Source organism: Marmota marmota, unplaced genomic scaffold, assembly GCF_001458135.2.
Source record: "Marmota marmota marmota unplaced genomic scaffold, marMar, whole genome shotgun sequence".
Lineage (NCBI taxonomy): Eukaryota > Metazoa > Chordata > Mammalia > Rodentia > Sciuridae > Marmota > Marmota marmota.
This window is the reverse complement of record NW_026000242.1, coordinates 3,887,638-3,909,332: the sequence shown is the minus strand read 5'-3', so window position 1 is coordinate 3,909,332 and position 21,695 is coordinate 3,887,638. Positions and strand designations below refer to the sequence as shown.

At 33.3% G+C, this 21,695-nt stretch overlaps 1 protein-coding gene across 1 annotated transcript in view; it reads left to right on the top strand.

The window, feature by feature from the left end:
• The window catches only part of Arhgef12 (Rho guanine nucleotide exchange factor 12), a 166,025-nt gene that overhangs the window by 99,193 nt on the left and 45,137 nt on the right, over positions 1-21,695 (top strand). Inside the window, exons 5-15 of the mRNA XM_048795610.1 lie at positions 2,625-2,723; positions 3,472-3,521; positions 5,587-5,644; positions 7,655-7,833; positions 9,082-9,159; positions 9,354-9,473; positions 11,117-11,257; positions 16,220-16,294; positions 18,687-18,779; positions 20,811-20,921; positions 21,223-21,321. Of these exons, the coding sequence (XP_048651567.1) occupies positions 2,625-2,723; positions 3,472-3,521; positions 5,587-5,644; positions 7,655-7,833; positions 9,082-9,159; positions 9,354-9,473; positions 11,117-11,257; positions 16,220-16,294; positions 18,687-18,779; positions 20,811-20,921; positions 21,223-21,321 (1,103 nt within the window). The remainder of the gene's footprint in view (positions 1-2,624; positions 2,724-3,471; positions 3,522-5,586; positions 5,645-7,654; positions 7,834-9,081; positions 9,160-9,353; positions 9,474-11,116; positions 11,258-16,219; positions 16,295-18,686; positions 18,780-20,810; positions 20,922-21,222; positions 21,322-21,695) is intronic.

Below are 21,695 nucleotides of genomic sequence, written 5' to 3'. Positions count from 1 at the left end.
CTAGAGTGATGGCTAACAAGTTGTTTAATGTTGAAAACCAGTTTTATTGAAATAAGAATGACTAATTTTAAGTGTGAGGTTTGAAGAGTTTTGACAAATGAATATACTCATGCCATACCTTAATTAAGATATAGAACATTTCCATCACCCCAGAAAGTTCCTTTGTTTCTCTTTGTAGTCATTCTCACTCCTCTCCTCCGCAATCACTATTCTGCTTTTTTGTTTCTGTACTTTAGGTTTTCCTCTTTGCATTTAAATCATATAATGTGTACCCTCTTTTGTATTTGGCTTGTTTTGATTAGTATATAATGTTTTTGTGATTCATCCATGTTTGTTGTATATGTGAGAAGTTTTTTTTTTTTTTTCCTTGCTAGGTAATTTTTTTAGTATGGTTAGACTTACAATATGTTTATCCATTTATCTGTTGATGGACATTTGAGACTTTTTGTGCATATGAATTTTCATTACTTGGGAATGAAATTGCTTGCTGGTTCATATGTAAATTATGTTTAACTTTATGCAAAATTTTCAAACTGTTTTCCCAAGGGTTTGTACACTCCCACCAACAATGTTGTGAGAGTTCCAGCGGCTCCATATCCTTACTAACATTTGTTATCATCAGTCTTTTTATTTTTAGCCATTCTGGTTGGTAGAAAATAATTTCGTTGTGGTTTTAATTTGCATTTTCCTGATGATGGCAGATGTTAAAGCACTTTTGCATTGTGCTTTTTGGCTGTTGGTATATCTTTCTTTGTGATATGCTTATTTAAATATTTTGCTCCTTTTAAAATTTGTCTTCCATTGTTGAACTGTAGAGTTGCTTTTTGAGATATAATCTGGATACAGGCTCTTTGTCAGATATTTGTACTATATTGTGAATATTTTTCTCCCAGTCTGTGACTTGGCTTTTCATTTTTGTATCAGTGTGCTTTTAGAGAGCAAATGTTTTTCAGTTTTGAGACCAGTTTACCAGATTTTTCTTTTACAGTTGGTTCCCTTTTTCTACTAAGAGATCTATGCCTATCCTTGGATCTTGAAGATTCTATGTTTTCTTCTGGAAAGTTTTAGCTTTTATGTTTAGGTTCATGGTCTGGTTTTGTTTTTGTTTTTCATGATGCTGGGGATCAAATCCAGGGACTTGCACATGCTAGGTAAGGGCTCTGCCACTGAGCTACATGCCCAGCCCTCATGATCTGTTTTAAATTAGTCTTTGTGTGGGATATGAGTTTGAGGTTCATGTTTTCTATATGGGGATCCTGTTATTACTAGTCTTTTGTACTTCATAGGCTCACATACTCATAGTGCATCATTATCAGCAAGCATATACAATGGTAAGAATATATTATTAATATATTAAACCTATCCTTTGTACATCAGATTTATTTAAAAGATTGTGGTTCTTGGTATAAAAATCTTTATTTAAAAGAAGTGTTTGTTTTTCTAATCATCTTTTTCTTTGTTATTTTATATGTTGTGTGTGTGTGTGTGTGTGTGTGTGTATTTTTCCTGTAAAACTGAAAATATACAGTCTGTCCAGTGCAGAGTTTAGGAACTTCAGATTTGATCCTTTATAAAAACAAGTAATCAGGGTTCTAGTCTGAAATGTTCCTCTTTCTTTGGTTGAGCCCTTTTTTCTCTCACCTTGCCTGCACAGTTTTAAGTAGAAGGGAACAAATTGTCCTGTAGGAATCAGGTGAATATATGAAAAACATGAAAGGATAGGTTGGGCCCATAGGTTCGTTTTCTTTTCTGTTTTTTTTTTTTTTTAGTGTGTGTGTGTGTGTGTGGTGCTGGAGATTGAAACCCAAGGCCTTGTGCATACTAGGAAAGTGCTGTTTTACTAGGCTGTATCCTCAGCCCTCTTTTCTGCTTTTTTTCTCCTCTTTTATTTATTTGTTTATCACAGTATGGGATATTGAACCCAGGGACACTTTGCTACTGAGTTATTATATCCCCAGCGCTTTTTAAATATTTTAATTTGAGACAGGGTCTTGCTAAGTTGCTGGAGCTGGCCTTGCACTTGTGATCCTCCGGCCTTATCTTCCCAAATATTTGGGATCACTGGTGTGTGCTACAGTGCCCGGCTTTCTTTTTGTTTTTTCTGTGAGCCAGAGTTTTTCTTCCCTTGAACTCTTTCCTTCTTCAGGTATTCTGTAAGCACCCCCTTTCTTTGTTTCTATTTTCCTGAGTATATTTTATTGAGGTTAAGATTGAATTTCTTTGGAATTAGACACTCCTGGCCTCATGTCCTGTAGTCTTCAATTTTCTTAGGTGAAACACCAATTAGAGTACAGTGGTGTAGGATTTTATATTACAAATAATTAGCATATATGTGGGTGGACTTTCCTTTTAATTGTCCCATCTCTAATACTTTCTTTTCCAGTTTATCATCACTGTTTCTAATCCTGGAACAATTCTACTTTACTTCTCTAATGAGAAGACAATATTTGTGACTCTTGTGATATTATTGTTTTATTTATGGGTTGGTGTTTTTATAATATGTGAGTTTCATGAGCTATGTACATTTCTTTAGATAGAAAACAGTTCATTACTAAAATATAATCATTACCTTTTTCTCTCTATTTTCTCTCTCTCTCTCTCTTTACTCTGTGGATCTTGTATAGGTCTTGTTCAGCGTTGTGTAATCATCCAGAAAGATGACAATGGATTTGGGCTGACAGTCAGTGGAGACAATCCAGTCTTCGTACAGTCTGTGAAAGAAGGCAAGGCATTTTTAAAAACAGTTCTATTATTTGGAAGCAAACAGTAAGAATAGAAAAGTTTAAATAGTGTCTGTTGCCCAGAATAGAATAATTGCAGGGATTGCAGGTCATAAGGACTATTGTACTAGATTTATCTATAGTGTTAAGGAACGAATTAACCATAGTTGAATTTCTTTATACTTCATAGAAAGAAAACAGTTCTTAGTTTTAGAAATCATGTTACTCCTTGATCATGACACTTTATGTGTCATCACTTTTAGAAGTCTGTAGAATTCATTTCTTCATAACACTAGTGATATTTTGCTAAGGATAAAGAGATGGTAATGGGCTCTAAACTATCAATTCTTTTTCCCAAATGATAATGATATCACCTTTTGCTATTACCATATATTGAATACTTCCTTTATGTGGAGGGATGTAATTCGAGGTAGGGTTTTTTTTTGGGGGGGGGGTGAGTGCTGGGGATCAAACCCAGGGCCTTGTGCATGCAAGGCAGGCACTCTACCAACGGAGCTGAATCTCCAGTCCATTGAGGTGGATATTTTTTGTCCCCATTTTTTAGGTGATACTGAGGCTTAGAGTAAAAAAACAAAATAAGTCTGAGTCACAGAAATAGTGAGTGGCAGTGGCAGGATTTGAATAAGTACATCTGACTTTAAGCCTGTGTTTTTAACTGCTTTGCTACACTTCCTCTTTTATCAATGAATATAAATTAATCAATATATTATGTAATTAATTTTTTATACAGATGGAGCAGCCATGCGGGCTGGAGTACAGACAGGTGATCGAATCATCAAGGTAAGGAAAAGACTATTACAGCACTCATGGTAAGATTATAAAACAACATGTAGTAGCTATATAGTTTTTTCCACTAGGATTTTTATAAAAAGAAGCACATTATATGTAGATCCATTAACTGTAAAACCCTATTTCATTTCTTTTAAATTAATGTTACCTTTTACTCAATGGCATAATGAAAGATTTGAATAAGTAGGCATGTATGTTCTTAAGTAGGAGAATAACTCCCTATGTTATATAGATCATTTCTGTCCAGATTAATTGTAAGCAAGAAAGTCTTGTCAAATATATAGAGTGCTGGGAATTTAACTCAATGGTGGAGTGCTTGCTTACCATGCAGAAGACCCTGGGTTCAATCCTTAGCACCACACACACAAAAAAATAATAAATAAATTATATACACACACTCATGTGTGTGTGTGTGTGTGTGTGTGTGTGTGTATGTGTATAAAACTTATGTGTGTTATATATATATAGCTTATATGCATAAAATTGTGGCAGTGTATTACTTGCCAAATTGATTGTTCTTACAGATGAACTTTACAAAGTTTTAGCTAAAGAAAAAGTGTGTTATGTAAATGAGAGAAAGAAAGAATTGATTAATTTTGAGTATGTCATTCTAGTCTAGAAGTAGACTTGGTATAGATGTAGACCAGTAGAACACAATGGAGAATTCAAAAACAGGTCTTGAATTCTGACCAGCAGAAATAGAATAGATTTGTGAGTAATTACACTTGAAACAATTGACTTGTTTACCTAAAATCAAATTATTTTACAAGAAAAGACTCCATGAACATATTTTACAAAAATAATTTGGGAAAAATCTTGAATGTGTTATACAATATGATATCCTTATTTAAAAAGCACTTTTAAATTACTAAGAAAATAATAATTCTAATAGAAAAATAGGCAAAGAATTTCATCAGCAATTTCATAAAGTAATTGGAATAAATAGCATATTGATTAGGATATTTTCAACTTAAGTGATTTAGTTAATTTGAAATTAAAGTGATAAGTGAAAAATATATTTGGTTGTAAGGAAATTTACAAGATTGCTAATCCATAGTTGGCATAGTTTGGGCATGATAAATGGCTTCTCTCATAAGCTTGAATAGAAACTTAGTTGAATACTTATTAAAAAAAAAAAAAACCTTTAAGAAAGTATCTAAATGCTGACTAACAATTTTGCTTTTAAGAACTTACCTGAAGAGATAAGTTTGCAAACATGAAGTGATATGTGCACAGGAAAATTGGTTTTGCCTGTATCACACCAAAAACTTGTGAACAATCTAAATTGTGCATAAACTGAGGGTTGGAGAAACTACATTTTTAGTTGCAGCCTTTAGAAAGAATAGATTAGGTCTACCTGAATCTTTATTGAAAGATGTATGTAGTACAATGGAAAAAAAGAAGTTATGTATGTATGTGTGCAGTTCATATAGTGTTGTATGCTAGATGAGTGTCTCAAAGATTAGATATCATAGTTAAATGTGACATATCTGGGGTGCTTTTGTATTCGAACTTTAACATTACCTCAGAGAAAGAAATTAATGTTAAATCCATGTTTGATATTTTTACCTTTATTTATTTAGTTTAGTGGAGGCTTTGTATGACTTTTTTTTAACATATAACCTGTCTAAAAATTAATTTTCATGGTAAAGATTAGGTCATATTTGGAAAACTAAAAGTAAATTGTGTATCATTATGGAAACATTACTTTTTAATCATGTTTTGATTTATTATAACTTTGAAAAATCAGTGAACTTGTAATTAAAAGCAGAGATTTTTTTTTTTCCTAATTACAGTAGTTCTTCACTGTGAAGGATTTTTAAATCTGTTTCATGGCATATTTTGTCATATGTCATGGTGAGTAAGTTGTAATTTAAATAGAGGACTGATTTTGTGTTCAAGTTCATTTTGTTGCTGAATACACTTTATAGACAAGTGATCAAAGCACATTTTGAACCAAATATATACATATTTTGATGTAACTGTTATAATTAGAGTACGTACCCATTGTCTCAATAGGATGTATCTGGCATACACTATTTTCATTTTCTTATAGGTGAATGGAACTCTGGTGACTCATTCAAACCATTTGGAGGTGGTGAAGCTAATCAAATGTAAGTGAATGTTATTTTCAATTTTAATTGTTTTTTTAAACCCTTAGAATGAGGATCAGTAAACATTTTCTATAATAGGGCAAATAGCAAATATTTTAGGCTTTGCGAGCCATGTAGTTTATTTACTGTTAGACTCTGTCATTGTAGCACAAAAGCAGCCATAGAACATATGTAAATGAATGGATGTGGCTGTTTCAGTTAAATTTTATTTATCAAAACAGTTTGTGGGCCAGATTTAGCCCCTTGGCTGGAATTTTCCAATCTCTACATTGAAGGAAGGACTAAGGTAAAAACTTATAACTTACTAATAATTATCTTCTGTCAACTCCATGTATGTGGTTGATTATATCCTTGTAGTTCTTTTTTTTTTTTTAAAGAGAGAGAGAGAATTTTTTTTTTAATATTTATTTTTTAGTCTTCGGTGAACACAACATTTTTATTTTATTTTTATGTGGTTCCGAGGATTGAACCCAGTGCCCCGCACATCCCAGGCGAGCGCGCTACTGCTTGAGCCACATCCCCAGCCCTATCCTTGTAGTTCTTGATAATATTGAATACATATATTTGAAAGACAAATTGTTATGCATGCATCCCCTGAGATAGAGGAGGTTGAGAAATCAGACACAATGGCCTGATGAACTGAATGGAACTTTAGAAATCATGTAGCACATTTACTTGCCCTCAGGGAAGTAAATGATTATATAACCCAGAATAGTGGCTTCACAAAGTTTAGGGTTAAGAATTGGTGATCTTCAGGTTCAGATGTGTAGTGCCCCTGCATTTATTTCTTCATAGTGAAATTGGGGTTCAAATCAATGAGAGTTTGCAACTAACTAGCTCTAAGTACTTCAGGGTCAAAGTGATAGTACTTCTCCACCTGGTAGTGAGACATGGGTAAGCCAGACCCCATTGCTTGTAGGGCCCATTTTCCTATCTGCAAAGGGAGGAGATAGAGTTCAGTTACCCCTCTGAGCTTTGCTTGCAAGTGATAGCAGTATGTATTTGGGAATCTCAGAAGTGAGTGAAGTTTGGGCTCCATACTTTATATTTCCCTAGCTTCAGTTTGACTTTCTTGTTACCATTTAACTCCACCTGCTTTCCAAGTAAGGTGATAGATGACGTTCTTGACAGAGCAATAAGACCAAAAAATGTTAACAAGTATTTATACTTTCCTCACCTGCAACATAGCATTTGTGACTATTTAGTTAACAAAAATAGTTTTTAGAACCTTATACATTATGAAATAATTGATAATGAGTTTATTGGGAGGATTAAATTGGGAAGCAAGTGTGAAATACATTTAAAAGTTGTATTGAAGAACTTGATTAAAAGGTTTTATCATTAAAAAACCAGTTTAGCTAGAAAGTCATTTATTTGGAACATTTCATTTCTTTTTGATGCTAGGTAAATAATGTTGAGTCTTTGTGTTATAATTTTTCTGTCTATATTTTTTCCCTCTCATGTGTCTAGTGAATTTTTCTGTCTACTCTTCCAACTTTTTTCAGTTACAACTCTCTGCTTGTTGTGTTTTTCCCTGTTTTTGTGGGATATTATTTGGTCATATTCATTTTGTAAAGTTATTTTTAAATTGTGCCATTACATTCTAAAATGTCAATTAAACCCTGCCTAATTAGTGTCATCTTCAAATATGATGATTTTAAACATTTACATTTAGGTAATTAGTTGAACTTATCTATTAGTAGTTGGTTGATGTTAATCATCTCTAAATTGGGAAAGTATATTCTTGGGATTGTAAATTTTGTTTTCTTTTAATTAGTCTGATCTTATGAGTAATTTCCTATAGAAAAGTATATTTTTTTTCAAGTTTTAGGGCAGTCATTAAAGAGATTGTATTATTTTTCTGTGGAGACATGATTAGTGGATGATGGGACTTTCTCACGTAACTGGAGTTTTAGAACTGTCAAAGATTAAGTAGTGAAATGCTATATAAAGTTTCTTGACGATGTTATTTTCCTTCCCTTTCTCTTTCTCCCATCTCTATACCCCAAGCTGGTTCCTATGTAGCTCTCACTGTTCAGGGACGCCCTCCTGGGTCGCCCCAGATTCCACTTGCTGACTCTGAAGTAGAACCATCAGTCATTGGACATATGTCTCCCATCATGACATCCCCTCACTCACCTGGAGCATCTGGGAATATGGAGCGAATCACTAGTCCTGTGCTCATGGGGGTAAGAGTAGGAAAATTTCTTAGTAAATGCTCAATTGTATAAAGATTTCTTTATTTGATATTAAGAGTTTTGAGGTATTGAACTGATTGACAGATTTAAGTTCAAGATTCTAGAAAATAATTTCCTAATATGAAATTGTGTAGTAATGTGGAAGATTGCAGAGTATTGTCATGGCAAATTTAATTCAAATAATAAACACCTATGTATACAAAATAATGTGTCACCCCCCAAAATATAATTAAGATATTCTCTGTTCCAGGTCTTTAGTCATCTTCTAATGTATAATTTAAGAAGACAGAAGCTTTTTGTTTGTTAATTGTTGTCTCCCTGAACCTGAAATATTACTTGACATATAATAGGTGTTTAATAATAAACCTTCATTGAGATTGAATCAAGAATAGACAAGCAATCATAATACAAAAGCAGAATGCATGTAGGGTGAGGGTAAAAATATTAAGTTCTATGAGAGTTCAAAGGAGGAAGAAAGTACATCCAGTTGTGATAAGGAAAGCTTTCATAGAAGGGTTTTATTTGAATTGAACTTTGTAAAACAGGTGACATTTAAGTGGTGGTAATAGGAAAGTAACCCATGTAAAGGAAGTAGGATAAACAGATACAAAGAGCCAAGAAAGCACCAAATATTTCAGGAAGCACTCAGGACTTTTGTTTGGTTGATACCTGTTCAAGTAAATGGTAGAAGATGAGCTTGAAAAAAGTAAGTTGCCTATGTATGTTTCACAATTATCAGACTGATTAACCCGTGTAATTGGATAAGCAGTAAGATTCCATTCAACATTCTTTTGAGCAAGTGAGTGACATGATTGTAACAGGATTATAGGAAGATTAAATTGGTAAAATATTAAAGAGTTGTGAAACAAGGAGGAATTAGGGAATTGTCTTCATATTTCAGGCAGGAAGTACTGGGAGTTGAGCCATGCAAAGGAATCCAAAGGAAGGAAGTATAAGATACTGTTTATGTAATGAAGGCAATTTCAGTTTTCCAACTAATATTAGTAATGTTCTTGTAAGTTCTCTTTAGTAAAAATGAAATGGAAGGGCAGAAATGTCCCTGTAATTTTTTATCCGTAAGAATTGATCTAAATACCCATCTTCATAACTGCAGGAATGAAGAAAATCCTAAAAGTACTGATAGCTAGAACTGAGGCAGAACATTTTCTATATTGTTTTCTCTGTTTTTAGCTTCACTCTCCACATGTTGGTTTTTTTGTTCATTTTCTCTTTTTCCAGGAAGAAAATAATGTGGTTCATAACCAGAAAGTAGAAATTCTGAGAAAAATGTTGCAGAAAGAACAGGAACGGCTACAGGTAACTAAAGTAGAAATGGGGGCTGTTTACAGGCCAGTAAAAATGTGAGTGGGCATAGTTGAGTTGGTGTTTATCATAATCACAGTCCCGTAGAATTGTAAGCAGTTCCATCAACTATTTTATTGATTAATAATGAACTTTTTCTATATTTTCATGGCATAATTAATCCTCAAAATATTTTTATAACTTTTCAGTTATTGCAGGAAGATTACAACCGAACACCTGCCCAAAGATTGCTAAAAGAGATCCAAGAAGCCAAGAAACACATTCCTCAGCTGCAAGAGCAGTTATCCAAAGCCACAGGCTCTGCTCAGGTAGCATCACTATGAAAAATGCTACCCAACTTTTTGTAGGAAAATTTTCTTCTGGGAATGTGTCAGAAAATGTTGCAGTTGCCTTTTTAAAGTGGTTTTTCGAACACAGGACGAGATGTCCTATGTAGAATATTACAAAAGTAATGATTAGCAAAAATAAATAAGGGCTTCTGATTGTTTGCTTACTCATATCATGTTTCTTTGTTCCATAATTTTAAAAGAACCCAGTGCTTTTGCTTTGATGTAATAAACTACAAAAATGTATTTAGATAAATATATTTGCATTTTTGTGGTTCATTTTGCCATCTTGAAACAGAATGGCAGTAAATATGTTTTTAAACAGGGACATAAGATTTTGCACAGTGACAGACATTGTACTAAATATACATGCAAGCATTCTCTAATTTGCACAACATCCCTTTGAGGTGAGATACTATTGTTTTCTTTCATTTTACGAATGTAGTTTAAAAATCTTAGATAAGCAACTTTCTGAACTAGTACAGTTCAGAAGTGATAGAATTGGGATTCGAACCCAGTCTGAGGATTTCAAAACACATTTATAATAATATAGTCTTAGTGACTATATTTTTATTTTAATTTAAAAATAGACAACCAGGTCCGCTATTATGTAAAATTATAATGCAACAATAAAGGGGAAAAAAATAAAAATAGATTTACATAGAATTTGCTATATAGGTATGTTATGCAGATAATGGTCTCATTAGAAAAAATAGCTCAGCATTTGTATGTCAACCAGATGTATTTTGTAATGTTCATATGTAGGATGTATAAAGCTTCTTATATTTTATCTGAAAGAAAAATGGGACAAATTTTGCTTTAGCCATTTAAAATGTGAAAAAACTGATGATCTATCACTTCTTGAATTAGGCTGAAGTGAAAACCACATAGTAATAGAACTAAAAGGGTTCTTTGAGATCATCTAGGCTAATCTCATTTTCAAATGAAAAATCATGTTGAGAAAACTAGGGCTGAACTGTTTAAATGGACATATTCAAGGTCACAAAGTATGTAGGTCTCCTTTTTGTATCAATGTACTTTTCATTACACAGTTTTTTTCATTACTTTTAATTTTGCTATGTCACATTTTGAGTATTATGCTGGAGTAATGTTGACAGTTTCACATTATTATTATTGAGCGAAGGCCACGGTCTTACCCTGTTTGAACAGTAAAATGTAGTTCCTTATTTAAAAGCTTAACATTAACTTATGTTATAGCAATTGTCCCAGAATTTGCAATTCATTGTAACTCCGAAGCATTGAAAAAGGTAGTTAACCAGAAGTTATAGTGTAAATAATTCTTTACTTATAGATGTATAATGTAAATTTACATGTGTGTGTGTGTGTGTGTGTGTGTGTGTGTATGTATTTCTTGGCTACATTTGGAAATTGAAACTTTTGTTCTCTTCACTAAAATATCCCTTTTCCTGTCTTTATGGTCATTCCATCTTAAGATCATAGAGTTAGTAGTTACTAATTTTTTTTTTGAATTGTAGAACAGTAAGTATTCTTGATCACATTAGTATTCAACCTTTAGCAGTCTACATGTTGGTTTCTTTGTTTAGCCAGTAATGAACATTCTCTTTTACATGTTTGTATGTGTGTCCTCCTTTCTTCTCTTTTAGGATGGAGCTGTAGTTATACCCTCCAGGCCTTTAGGTGATGCCTTAACAGGCAGTGAGGCAGAAATAGAACCTGGAGATGGACTGGGCAGGACAGACTGGAGCACTGGAGATGCATCTCGGCCTAGTAGTGACAATGCAGATGTAAGCATTAAGTTTTCTAAATCTTGATCTTCTTGTACTCTCCTTACAGCTCCTTTCTTGATTTAATTTTAAGTTATGTGAATTAGAAGTGTTATCTTTATACTTAGTTACTACCATCCCAGTGTTTAATATAGCAATTTGATGAACAGAAATTCTGGATACTATTGGATATGAAATTTAAATTTCAGAATTCATTTTTTCCCTCAGACACCAATTGCCAAGTTTTTCTCTTGCAGGAATGGAATTTCCCAGTAGGCTTCTTGTTTGTGGGTAGAGAAGTTAATAATGCCAGTGTTTTTAACTGAACCAGGAGGCCAACTGTTGATATCTTTAAGAGCATGTTAATATTCCATTTGTGGTTAGAGTGACTCAGGCTTGAATCACAGGGCATTTTGCCATTACAAAGAGGAAAAACCTTAGTTCTGTTGGATAGCTTTCAGTTAATAGTACAGGTTTAATAACAGCACTTTCTTGATTAACTCAGAGACTATCAGGTGAACATGGGTCTTTGTTTAGAAGATGGTAATAAAATATATTAAGTTGAATATGTTGTAGCACCATGGCCACATTGATGTTAAAAGCCAATTTCAGCATTATTTATTCATCAGTACTCTCTTAGAAGCATGAAGCAACAGGAAAAAGACTTAAAAATAGGTTACTTTCTTTAAAAGTGAATGAGGGAGGTAGTCTGAGCCAGTGTCTTTGTAGCTATGGATCATAAAAATCAAGTTAGTAAATTGTGATGAATAGATAACATATTTTTTAAAGACTAGAAATGGAAATAAATGTGCTTTGTATATAGAAGGTTTTATTTCTTGTGACTTTGTTGTATACACACATACACATGTAAGTGATGGTAAACTATGTAAGGTTTTTATCTTAATGAAAGTTGTGATTAAAAAAAATTTGAGAGTCACTGTATAAACCATTATTCAGGTTACCTTTTTTTTTTTGATACTAGGGATTGAACCCAGGGGTGTTTAACCACTGACCACATCTACAGTTCTTTTTGTATTTTTTATTTTGAGACAGGGTTTCACTAAGTGGTGAGTCAGGCCTGGAACTTATAATCCTCCTTCCTCAGGGATATCAGGGTCAAACAATTCCTCTTGAGTCTCTCTGGAATTGCAGACAGACATGGTGGGCTCAGGTTGCCTTTTGAAGGTTAGACCCAATGACTCAGTTCCTCATTCAAGGTAAATTTGAAAACTTTTTGTTTTGTGATAGGAGTCTAATGATTGGGTAAAAGGTTTTAATAGAAACTTTCAATTTGCTGGGGGGAGGGTGTGGGGGATTGAACTCAGGGTCACTTGACCACTGAGCCACATCCCCAGCCCTATTTTGTATTTTATTTGGAGACAGGGTCTCACTGAGTTGCCTAGCATCTCGCTTTTGCTGAGGCTGGCTTTGAACTCAGAATCTTTGTGCCTTAGCCTCCTGAGCTGCTGGGATTATAGGCATGCGCCACCACTCATGGCAGCGGAAACTTTCAATTTTGACTCAAGAAAAAAATTATAATAGCTAACATTTATTGGTCGTACATACCATACATTAGTGTTTTATATTCCTTATCTTAGTTAAACTAATTCTCAAAACAGCCTTATGAAGTAGTATGATTGTTACTGTAACTTTATGAAAGAAAAACTGAGACCAAAGGGAATTAATTGATTTGCCAAACTTATCCAGTTAATAAACGATCTACCTCTGTCTAGTTCCAAAGTACCAGCACTCTCAATATAAACAACATTATTAAAGTATGAAAACACATACCATTTGGGGAGAGCAGTGAAAATTTTAGAGCAACCTAGTGTGTTAGGGTTATGGATGAAGTGGCTTGAGATTATCTTGAGTAGAGGCTATAAAAGCTTCAGCTTAGATAGCAGTGCTACTTGGGAATATTTCTTATATTTGTTTTTTTATTATTTATTTATTGTTCTCTGTTTTTATGGTTTGTCTACCATTAAGAAGTTCCTTGAGAGCATAGACACTCTTATGTGACTTCATGTTTCCAAAGAATAGGTATTCAGAGCAAGCGATACCTATGAGAAATTTGCGTTTTATCTTTTATTTAGAGAAATGTTACAATAAAATCTGTGGCTTAGAAGTATAACTTTATGAAACAGTGAGTTAATTGGTAAGTATAGGTAACAGGCATTCCACTGAATTAAGACTGGCATGTAATTGATATTTTGTAATATTCAATGAACAACAAAATGAATGAGTCAAGTGTTTAGGTTTTATCTTGCATGCAGATGAGGGGCACCATCAGAAACATGTCAGTGTAAAAAATAAATTGCAGTATAGAAACAGGGAGATCTGTAAGAAATGAAAATTGCTTGACTGAATTAGAACATAACAAATGTAAGTAGAATAGCTGACAATTAACATTTATTGAATACCTACTTTCTGCCAGAAGTTGTACCTAATGGTATACATATATTTTTAATTCTCACTAAAGATGAGGTATTAGGGCAAAACAAATACATGAATATTGTGGAAAATGATGAGAATTCTTACAAGTGTTAGTTTGAGGCTAAAGATGTTCTGCTTTTAGCTTATGGATTTCCATGTTTGTTTCCATTGTACTGTAATAAGTTTGGAGGAACCGGTTTGTTTTCTTAACTTTTGAATCACTGACTTTAATTTTTTTGAGGTTTCTTTTCCTTCCTTTAAAATAGTATACTCTGGTATTTGTGATACTATCATTATTAAAAATTTCTGCTTTTGCTCACTTACTGGAGGTTTTAAAGAATGCTCACATAACACTGTTCTCAAGATAAGGAACTGGATCCCACATCATTATCCAAAATTCAGAGCATCTGTTTCTGGGTTTCAATTTCTGAATTTTTTTTTTGAAAATTACCATGCACATTCAAAAATATTCCTGTCATGTCGCTGATAATTCAGTCTCAGCAGTCATCAACATGTACCCAAACTTGTTTTGTATGTAACTTCTATTCTCCATACCCTTCAAACACTGAGTTATTTTAAAGTAAAGACTGTTTCATTAATGTGTCTTCGAAGGACTTGATGTTTAAAAAATATAACTATGATATCATTATCAAACCGTAAGAATTAATATTTTCTTAATATATGCTTTGATACTCTACTTGTCTTTAAAAATCTTTTTATAGTTTATTTGAATTAGGATTCAGTCAAGGATTTCATGTTGTCTTTGGTTGATAAGTCATTGTAGTAGGACTCTGTTGGTAAAAGAAATTGGGTCATATACCAGTAAAACAACTCCCTTTTCAATTGTATTCACAGTGTTATGTAACCTGTTCCTCTATCTTTATTTCCTGAAAACTGATGGTTTGATCTAGAGTCTTGATCAGATTAAGGTGTGATTTTTGGCAGGAACATTTTGTTGGTGGTTCTGTGTACATCTCTTTATGTCACATTAGGAAGTGAATGTCTGGTTGTCTTACTGTGGTTCTAAATTTGTTAAAGGTGTTCATTCAGAGGAGGAACTTCATTACAGAGTTCCCTATCAGACTTTTACATAATGTTTTTATGTGCCATTGGTGACCTAAATGTCCAGATTCATGATGTAATTAGGGGTTTCAGAAGAATGATTTTGTAATTTTATCATTATTTTTTTAATTTGGTACTAGGAATTAAACTCAAAGGCACTTAACCACTGAGCCATATCCCTAGCCCTTTGTTATATTTTATATAGAGACAGGATCTCACTGAGTTGCTTTTGGTCCTGATAAGTTGCTGAGGTTTGATCCTCCTGCCTTAGCCTGCCAAGCTGCTGGGATTACAGGCATGTGCCACCACCCCTGGCTCTTTCTATAGTATTTATTATATGGAATTATTTTATAGGGAACGATTTTCCCTTTCAGGTGTTTAGGTTACCCTAAAATATAGCTTATACAGAAAATGCAGGATAAATATTTTTTCCCTGATTGTTTTCAGAAGAGTTGATTCCCTAACGTTCCAAGGGTGACCAGTGAGGAGAGAGAGAGAAAGAGAGGGCGGGGGGGAGAGAGAATATGAATGAATTAATGTAATATTTTGAACTAAGAGATTCTAACAAGAGTTACCCTGTTTTTGGAATGTGAGAGTGCCTTCAGGTTGTTTCTTTTGTTGCTTTGACTTGATTCTTCAGTATCTTTGATAGTTTTTTTTGCTTTTTATGTTGGAATTATTCTAATCTTATCTTTATTATCTTAAGCTCCAGAGTTATCTGTTTCTTTAAGGTGGGCCATACATTTGAAGCTACTGTGATATATTGATATCTCTATATCTATATCTATATATACACACACACACACACACACACACATATTCATACGTACACATGATGATAGATAACGTCTGTCTTCCCAGTGGCTTTCACACACAAGTTCTTGTTCCTCCTTTTCAGTTCCTCTGAGGAATGGCTGTATTGCTTTGGAGTTCCAAATTTTCCCAGAATTGAATTTTCTGCATGTCATAATATAGTTTGTATTTTATATTGTCATCCCTATATAAATAGGGCAAAAGAGTTTTTTATTTGTTGGTTGGTTTGTTTTTTGAGCTAGTGGAGCTCATACTAGGCAAGTACTCCACCACTAAGTTGTAGCCCCAGCCCTAGGCAAAATGCTTTTAATTTGAAAAGAAAGAATAGTTGGAAAAGGCAGAGGTTAGAGAAGATGAATAGAATTTGATTTTGACATAATGCATTTGAAGTATGTAATGTATCTAGTTAGAGTTATTTGGTAGAAGTTAGGTAAAACTGTTTTATTGGTTCTGTATTTTTTATCAACATAAAACTGAAAAGCTGAGGGATTAAGTGACTTTCTAAAGTCAGGAAAAACATAGTAGAGTCAAGTATTGTATGAAAGTTATTTAATAGTTTTAAATATAAACATGAAATTCAGAATGCTATTTAAAAAAAAAAAATACTGTTTTTTCTTATTGTCTTTTGGTGAGCCTGTTGAAATGAACTGAGTAGTTTTTTTTCCCTCCCATTAGAGTCCCAAGAGTGGCATGAAAGAGAGGATTTATCTAGAGGAAAGCCCAGAGAAAAGTGAAGCAATTCAGGACACTGTGAGTATGAAATCCATAAAGTGAATTTTTTTTTTTTTAACCTTTTCTTCTTGTTTTTTTCCTTCTTCTCTTCCCTACTCTTCTCTCTCCTTTTCCTTCCCCCTCCTGCTGTCCACCTTCTGTGGTGCTGGACAGTCACAGGGCCTTGTGCATGATAGGCAAGCCCTCTATCATTGAACCACATCCCCAGCCTCTTAACTTTTCTTTAGCTATTCATATACATAGAATTTACAATATTTTTTGTCTGTGACTGGCCTACTTCAGTTAGCATAATATCTTCATATTGTAGCATGTGACAAAATTTCCTTCCTTTTTAAGAATGAACAATATTCCCCAATTATGTGCTACTTTTTGTTTATTCATTCACCCAGCACAATGAATACTTGGGTTTCTTCTACCTTTGGCTGTTGTAAATAAGGGTGCTCTGCTTTCAGTTCTTTTGGGTATATACCTAGAAGTGCAATTATTGGATCTTACATATTTTAATTGAATGCTTTTAGTATTCTGATTTTACTTTTAAATTAGATTTGCTTGAAGTTTTTTGTTTGGTTGGTTTTGGTACTAGAGATAGAACCCAGAAGGGCTTAACCACTGAGTCACATTCTTAGCCTTTTTTATTTTTTATTTTGAGACAGGAACACACTAAGTTGCTGAGTCTGGCTTTGAACTTGCAATCCTCCTGCCTCAGTCTCCTGAGTCTCTGGGATTACAGGCGTATGCCATCATGGTCAGCTTGTTTGAAGTTTTATAGTAAAATATTTAATGAATATTGTGACACATTGATTTTTAGCAACATAAGAATTATTGAAAAGCAGACATCAAATCACTTATAAAATTAAAATTTGACTACTGTTCTAAACAAATTTCTGTTCTTTTACCTGAATTTTTAAAAATAAAAATCTTGAAGTTAGAGAAATAAAAAAGTAATTAATTAAAAAAAAAAGGCAGAGTAAGAGCATTTAGGAGATGCAGTATCATAACATACTTAAGGAAGAAAAACTACAGATACATACTATCCACTCAATTTATAATTTGTGGATTAATTTACATATAGACAACTTTAATTTCTTATGCAGACAATTCCTAAACCAATATGGCTCCACCCTTCTTTGCCAAGGTCCAGATCTTGCATGTTCAGGTGCTGTCAGTTTTCCAATATTTACTTATCTTAATCTTATATAGTCTTTTATTTTACTGTTTATGGTCTTCAAACATCACATTTTGCGTTAATGCCTCTGTACTGCCTTTTTAATGCTAAATCCTATTTTGTGAGAAGACAAACAGATGAATTATTGCATGGCGTGATATCTGCCAGCCTACGGTTTCCTTTTGTAATTTGGTTATTTTTGTTTCTGTAGCAATGTTTGTGATATTACTTTTAAATGTTATTGTAATATACCAGTGATTTTTAACTAGGAGTGATTTTTGCCCTGTAGGGGACATTTGACAGTCAGTGCCTGGAAGTACTTTTGATTATCACACCTGGAAAGTTGCACCTGTCATCTAGTTTCTGGGTAGAAGTTAGGGATGCTGCTAACCATCATACAATGCACAGGACAACCCCATAGCAAAGAATTATTTGGCCCAAAATGTCAATAATGACAGAGTTGAGAAACCCTGCATTATACACTTATAAAAATGAATTCAAAATGACAAAATAGGGCTCGGTGAGAGATTTTAATTATGTTTTCAATGAAAATTTTTGATTTGTACTTCTCAGGTCTATTAACCTCTGCTAAATTTGTCTTTCTGCTCTCATTTTTTCTTTGTCCTGTTATCTTTATCTTCATTTTTTTTTTTTTTAATTAAGAATGGAACCTAGGGCTCTGTACCACTGAGCCATACCCCTAGCCTCCCCACCACCATTTTTTTGAGAGAAGTTCTAAATTGCTAAGGCTGGCCTCAAACTTGTGATCTTCCTGCCTCAGTCTCCTGAGTTTCTGTGATTACAGGTGTGCACCACCATGCTGGGCTGTCCTCATTCACTTTTGTTTTTAAGTTTTTTGTAACCTTATAAGCTGATTTTATGTCTTTATGTAAAAGGTATAATTTAATAACTGAGGTATATAGCAATTAATTAGAACCAGATAACCAAAAGTACAGTGAAAAAAGAGTATTTATTATTTTAAGGGTCAATAATAGTTTCCCCTCTTTCCCCAAGAAATTATCAGTACTACTGTGCTCATTTTTTTTTCTTTTTTTTTTTTACTGGAGTGGTATTATGGCCTTAAAAATTTGAGAAGCACTGGTTTGAAAATAAAGTACCTTAAAGAAAATAAACAAAAAGAACTCCTACTCATAAGTGAACCATTATCTTTTTGATGATTTGGCTTTGTTCTTTTTCTGAATTTGACCACCTGATAATTTTTCTGTTTTTCTTTTCTGTTAGCAGGACACTCAGTCACTTGTTTGGAGTCCCTCAACCCGTGTTGCACCTCATATAATTGGAGCAGAGGATGATGATTTTGGTACTGAGCATGAACAGGTAATGACTTTTTTTCTAAAAAATCAATTTTTGACATTCTGAGATGTCTCATTTGTTGCAAAAATAAACATTTTCTGGAGATTAAAATAACATTTGTAAGGATTTGAAATTAATCTTAGAACTAACTTTGCTTATTTTAGCTTTGGCCAGTGGAAACAATGAAAGTTTTTTTTTTTTTTTTTTTTTTAATTTTCTCCAAGGCCATAAGAGTTAGGTCATTGATTTATACCTAAATTTTTCATTTTGTTTTGGAGGTGAGATGTTATTGAATATTTAATATTTTAAAAACTTTAAAAATTCCAGTTATTCATTGTTGGTATATAGAAATATCTGGCTTAATTCTTGTCCTTGTATTCTAGGAGCTTCTTAATAGTTTTGGTGATTTTTCTACATAAAAAACTACACTATCTTTTTCTAGTTTCCAGTCTTTGCATTTAAAAAAATATATATTTTTTATATTGGTACCGGTAACTGAACTCCAGGGCACTTTACTACCGAGCTGCATCCCCAGTCCTTTGTTAATTTTTATTTTGAGACAGGGCCTTGCTAAATTGCTTAGGGCCTTGTTAAGTTACTAAGACTGGCCTTGAACTTTCAGTCCTCCTGCCATGGCCTCTGGGATTACAAGTATATGCCACCATGCCCAGCTGTATTGTTTCACTTCTTTTTTTATTGTGGTAGTAGAAGTTGAACCCAGGGTTTTGTGCGTACTAGACAAGTGTTGTACCACTGAGCTACATCTCCAACCCTTTTTATTTTTATTTTGAGACAGAGTCTCACCAGGTTGCCCAGGTTGGCTCCAGTCTTGCAATCCTCTTGCCTCAGCCTCCTGAGTAGCTGGGATTACAGGTGTGCAACACCATGCTGGTCAATCTGTGTATCTTCCCCCCCTCCCCTTGTTCTTGCCTTTATTGCGCTGGTGAGGACTTATAGTATGAGGTTGAATTGAAATGGTGAGAAATCCTTGCCTTATTCCTGTTCTTAGGAAGAAGCATTCAGTCCTTCATCATTGAGTGTGTTAGCTATAGGTATTTTTGTAGCTGCTCTTTGTTAGGTTAAGGATTATTAAATAAAAAACTATTCCAGGTTTGCTGTGAGTTTTCATCATGACTAGATGTTGAATTTTGTTGAAAACCTGAGATGATCATATGGTTTTTAAACATTTAGTCTAGCAGATTACATTGATTAATATTAGAATTTGAACCAGCCTTGTATTTGTAGAAAGAACTCCAGTCAAATCATGTGCTATCCCTTTTTTATATTGTATGTAATTCGCTTTTATTTTTGCCAAAAATTTTTGCCTCTGTATGCATGAGGGATAATGGTCTGGAATTTCACTTTTTGTAATATCTTGTCTGGTTTTGATAGTCAGATAGTGCTGACCTTGAGAATGATTTGGGAAGTGATCTCCTATTTTTGGGCAGATACTATGTAGAATTGGTATTTTTTTTACACTGTATTTTTTATTTGTTATTATTTGTTTATATTAACTTTCTTCTCTATATAAATGTGAAAAGTCATGTGGAAATTGTAATGCTAGTTTGTCTTTAAGTTTAATCGTTATCTATTTTCTATGTTCAGAGTATTTAGGGATTATACAAATGACAATATGTTAACTTAAAATCATACAGCTCCATTTTACACTCTCTTTCTGTGATTAGCCCTAAAGCAAAGAAAAACATCTCTCCATTGTTGAGCAAAAAACTTTTCTACATTTTCAGGAATTTTATTTGTTTTCACATACTGATTTGAAGATAGTATGTGCTCCTACATGATCATTTCCTGAACTTCCATTCTCCTAAAATGGTCTGTCTTCTGATCCCAGGAAATGATTAATTTTCAGAGGAAGAAATTCAGATTCCATGGCCTATCTTGCTAATAACTTTTAGTGGAATTTTTAAAATATTGAGTTTTTTTTTTTTTAAATAGGGAGATCAAAGTGAAATTTGGATAGTTGTGATTAGTTGAACTTATATTGCATTTCATATTTGTATGTCAGAGTTATTGATGTATGATTTTTTCTTCCTCTAGATCAATGGGCAGTGCAGCTGTTTCCAGAGCATTGAGTTGCTAAAATCTCGCCCTGCTCACTTGGCTGTTTTCTTACACCATGTAGTTTCCCAGTTTGACCCTGCAACATTGGTAACTTATTTTGCAATTTAACTGATTCAGTCTTTATATTGAACCTTTTTTTTAATAGAACTTTTCATATTTACAAGATTTCACATATATACTTCTTTTAGTTTTCCAAACACATAAAGGCAGATATGAAAGATACTTAAAATGTTATTAATTCACTTTTTAAAGACTTGATTACATGGTAAAAACTATATTGTTGATGGTGACATGCCTGTTCCAAACATTCCTGTTCAGTAAGGATCTAGCAAGTTACCTTTCTTGGTGATTTTTCACTTTGTCTTTTCCTTTTCTTTCTCTACAACAGCTCTGTTATCTCTATTCAGACCTGTACAAACAGACCAATTCCAAAGAAACTCGTCGCATCTTTCTTGAGTTTCATCAGTTCTTCCTGGATCGATCTGCAGTAAGTTTAAATGTTAATATTATCTTTGCTTTAGTACATTGATTTATTGTCCTGCTGTTTCCAGTAGTCCTTCCCATTTTTTGGACTTTTTTGTGCTTTTAAATATCTGTATTATATCTCAACTATTGATTACTTTTTTACAATAATTTCTAAATTAATTTTGGGCATATGAATTCTCACAGTAGATTTTAGGGGATTATATATGTATACTTATGCTTTTATAAGTGCATAATTAGAATAAGGGAATGAAAAAAACATATAAAATAAGTATAAAATAAGCTAGTCCTAATATATATTTATATTCTAGTGTGGTGTATATACACACACATATATATATATATATATATATATATATATATATATATATATATATA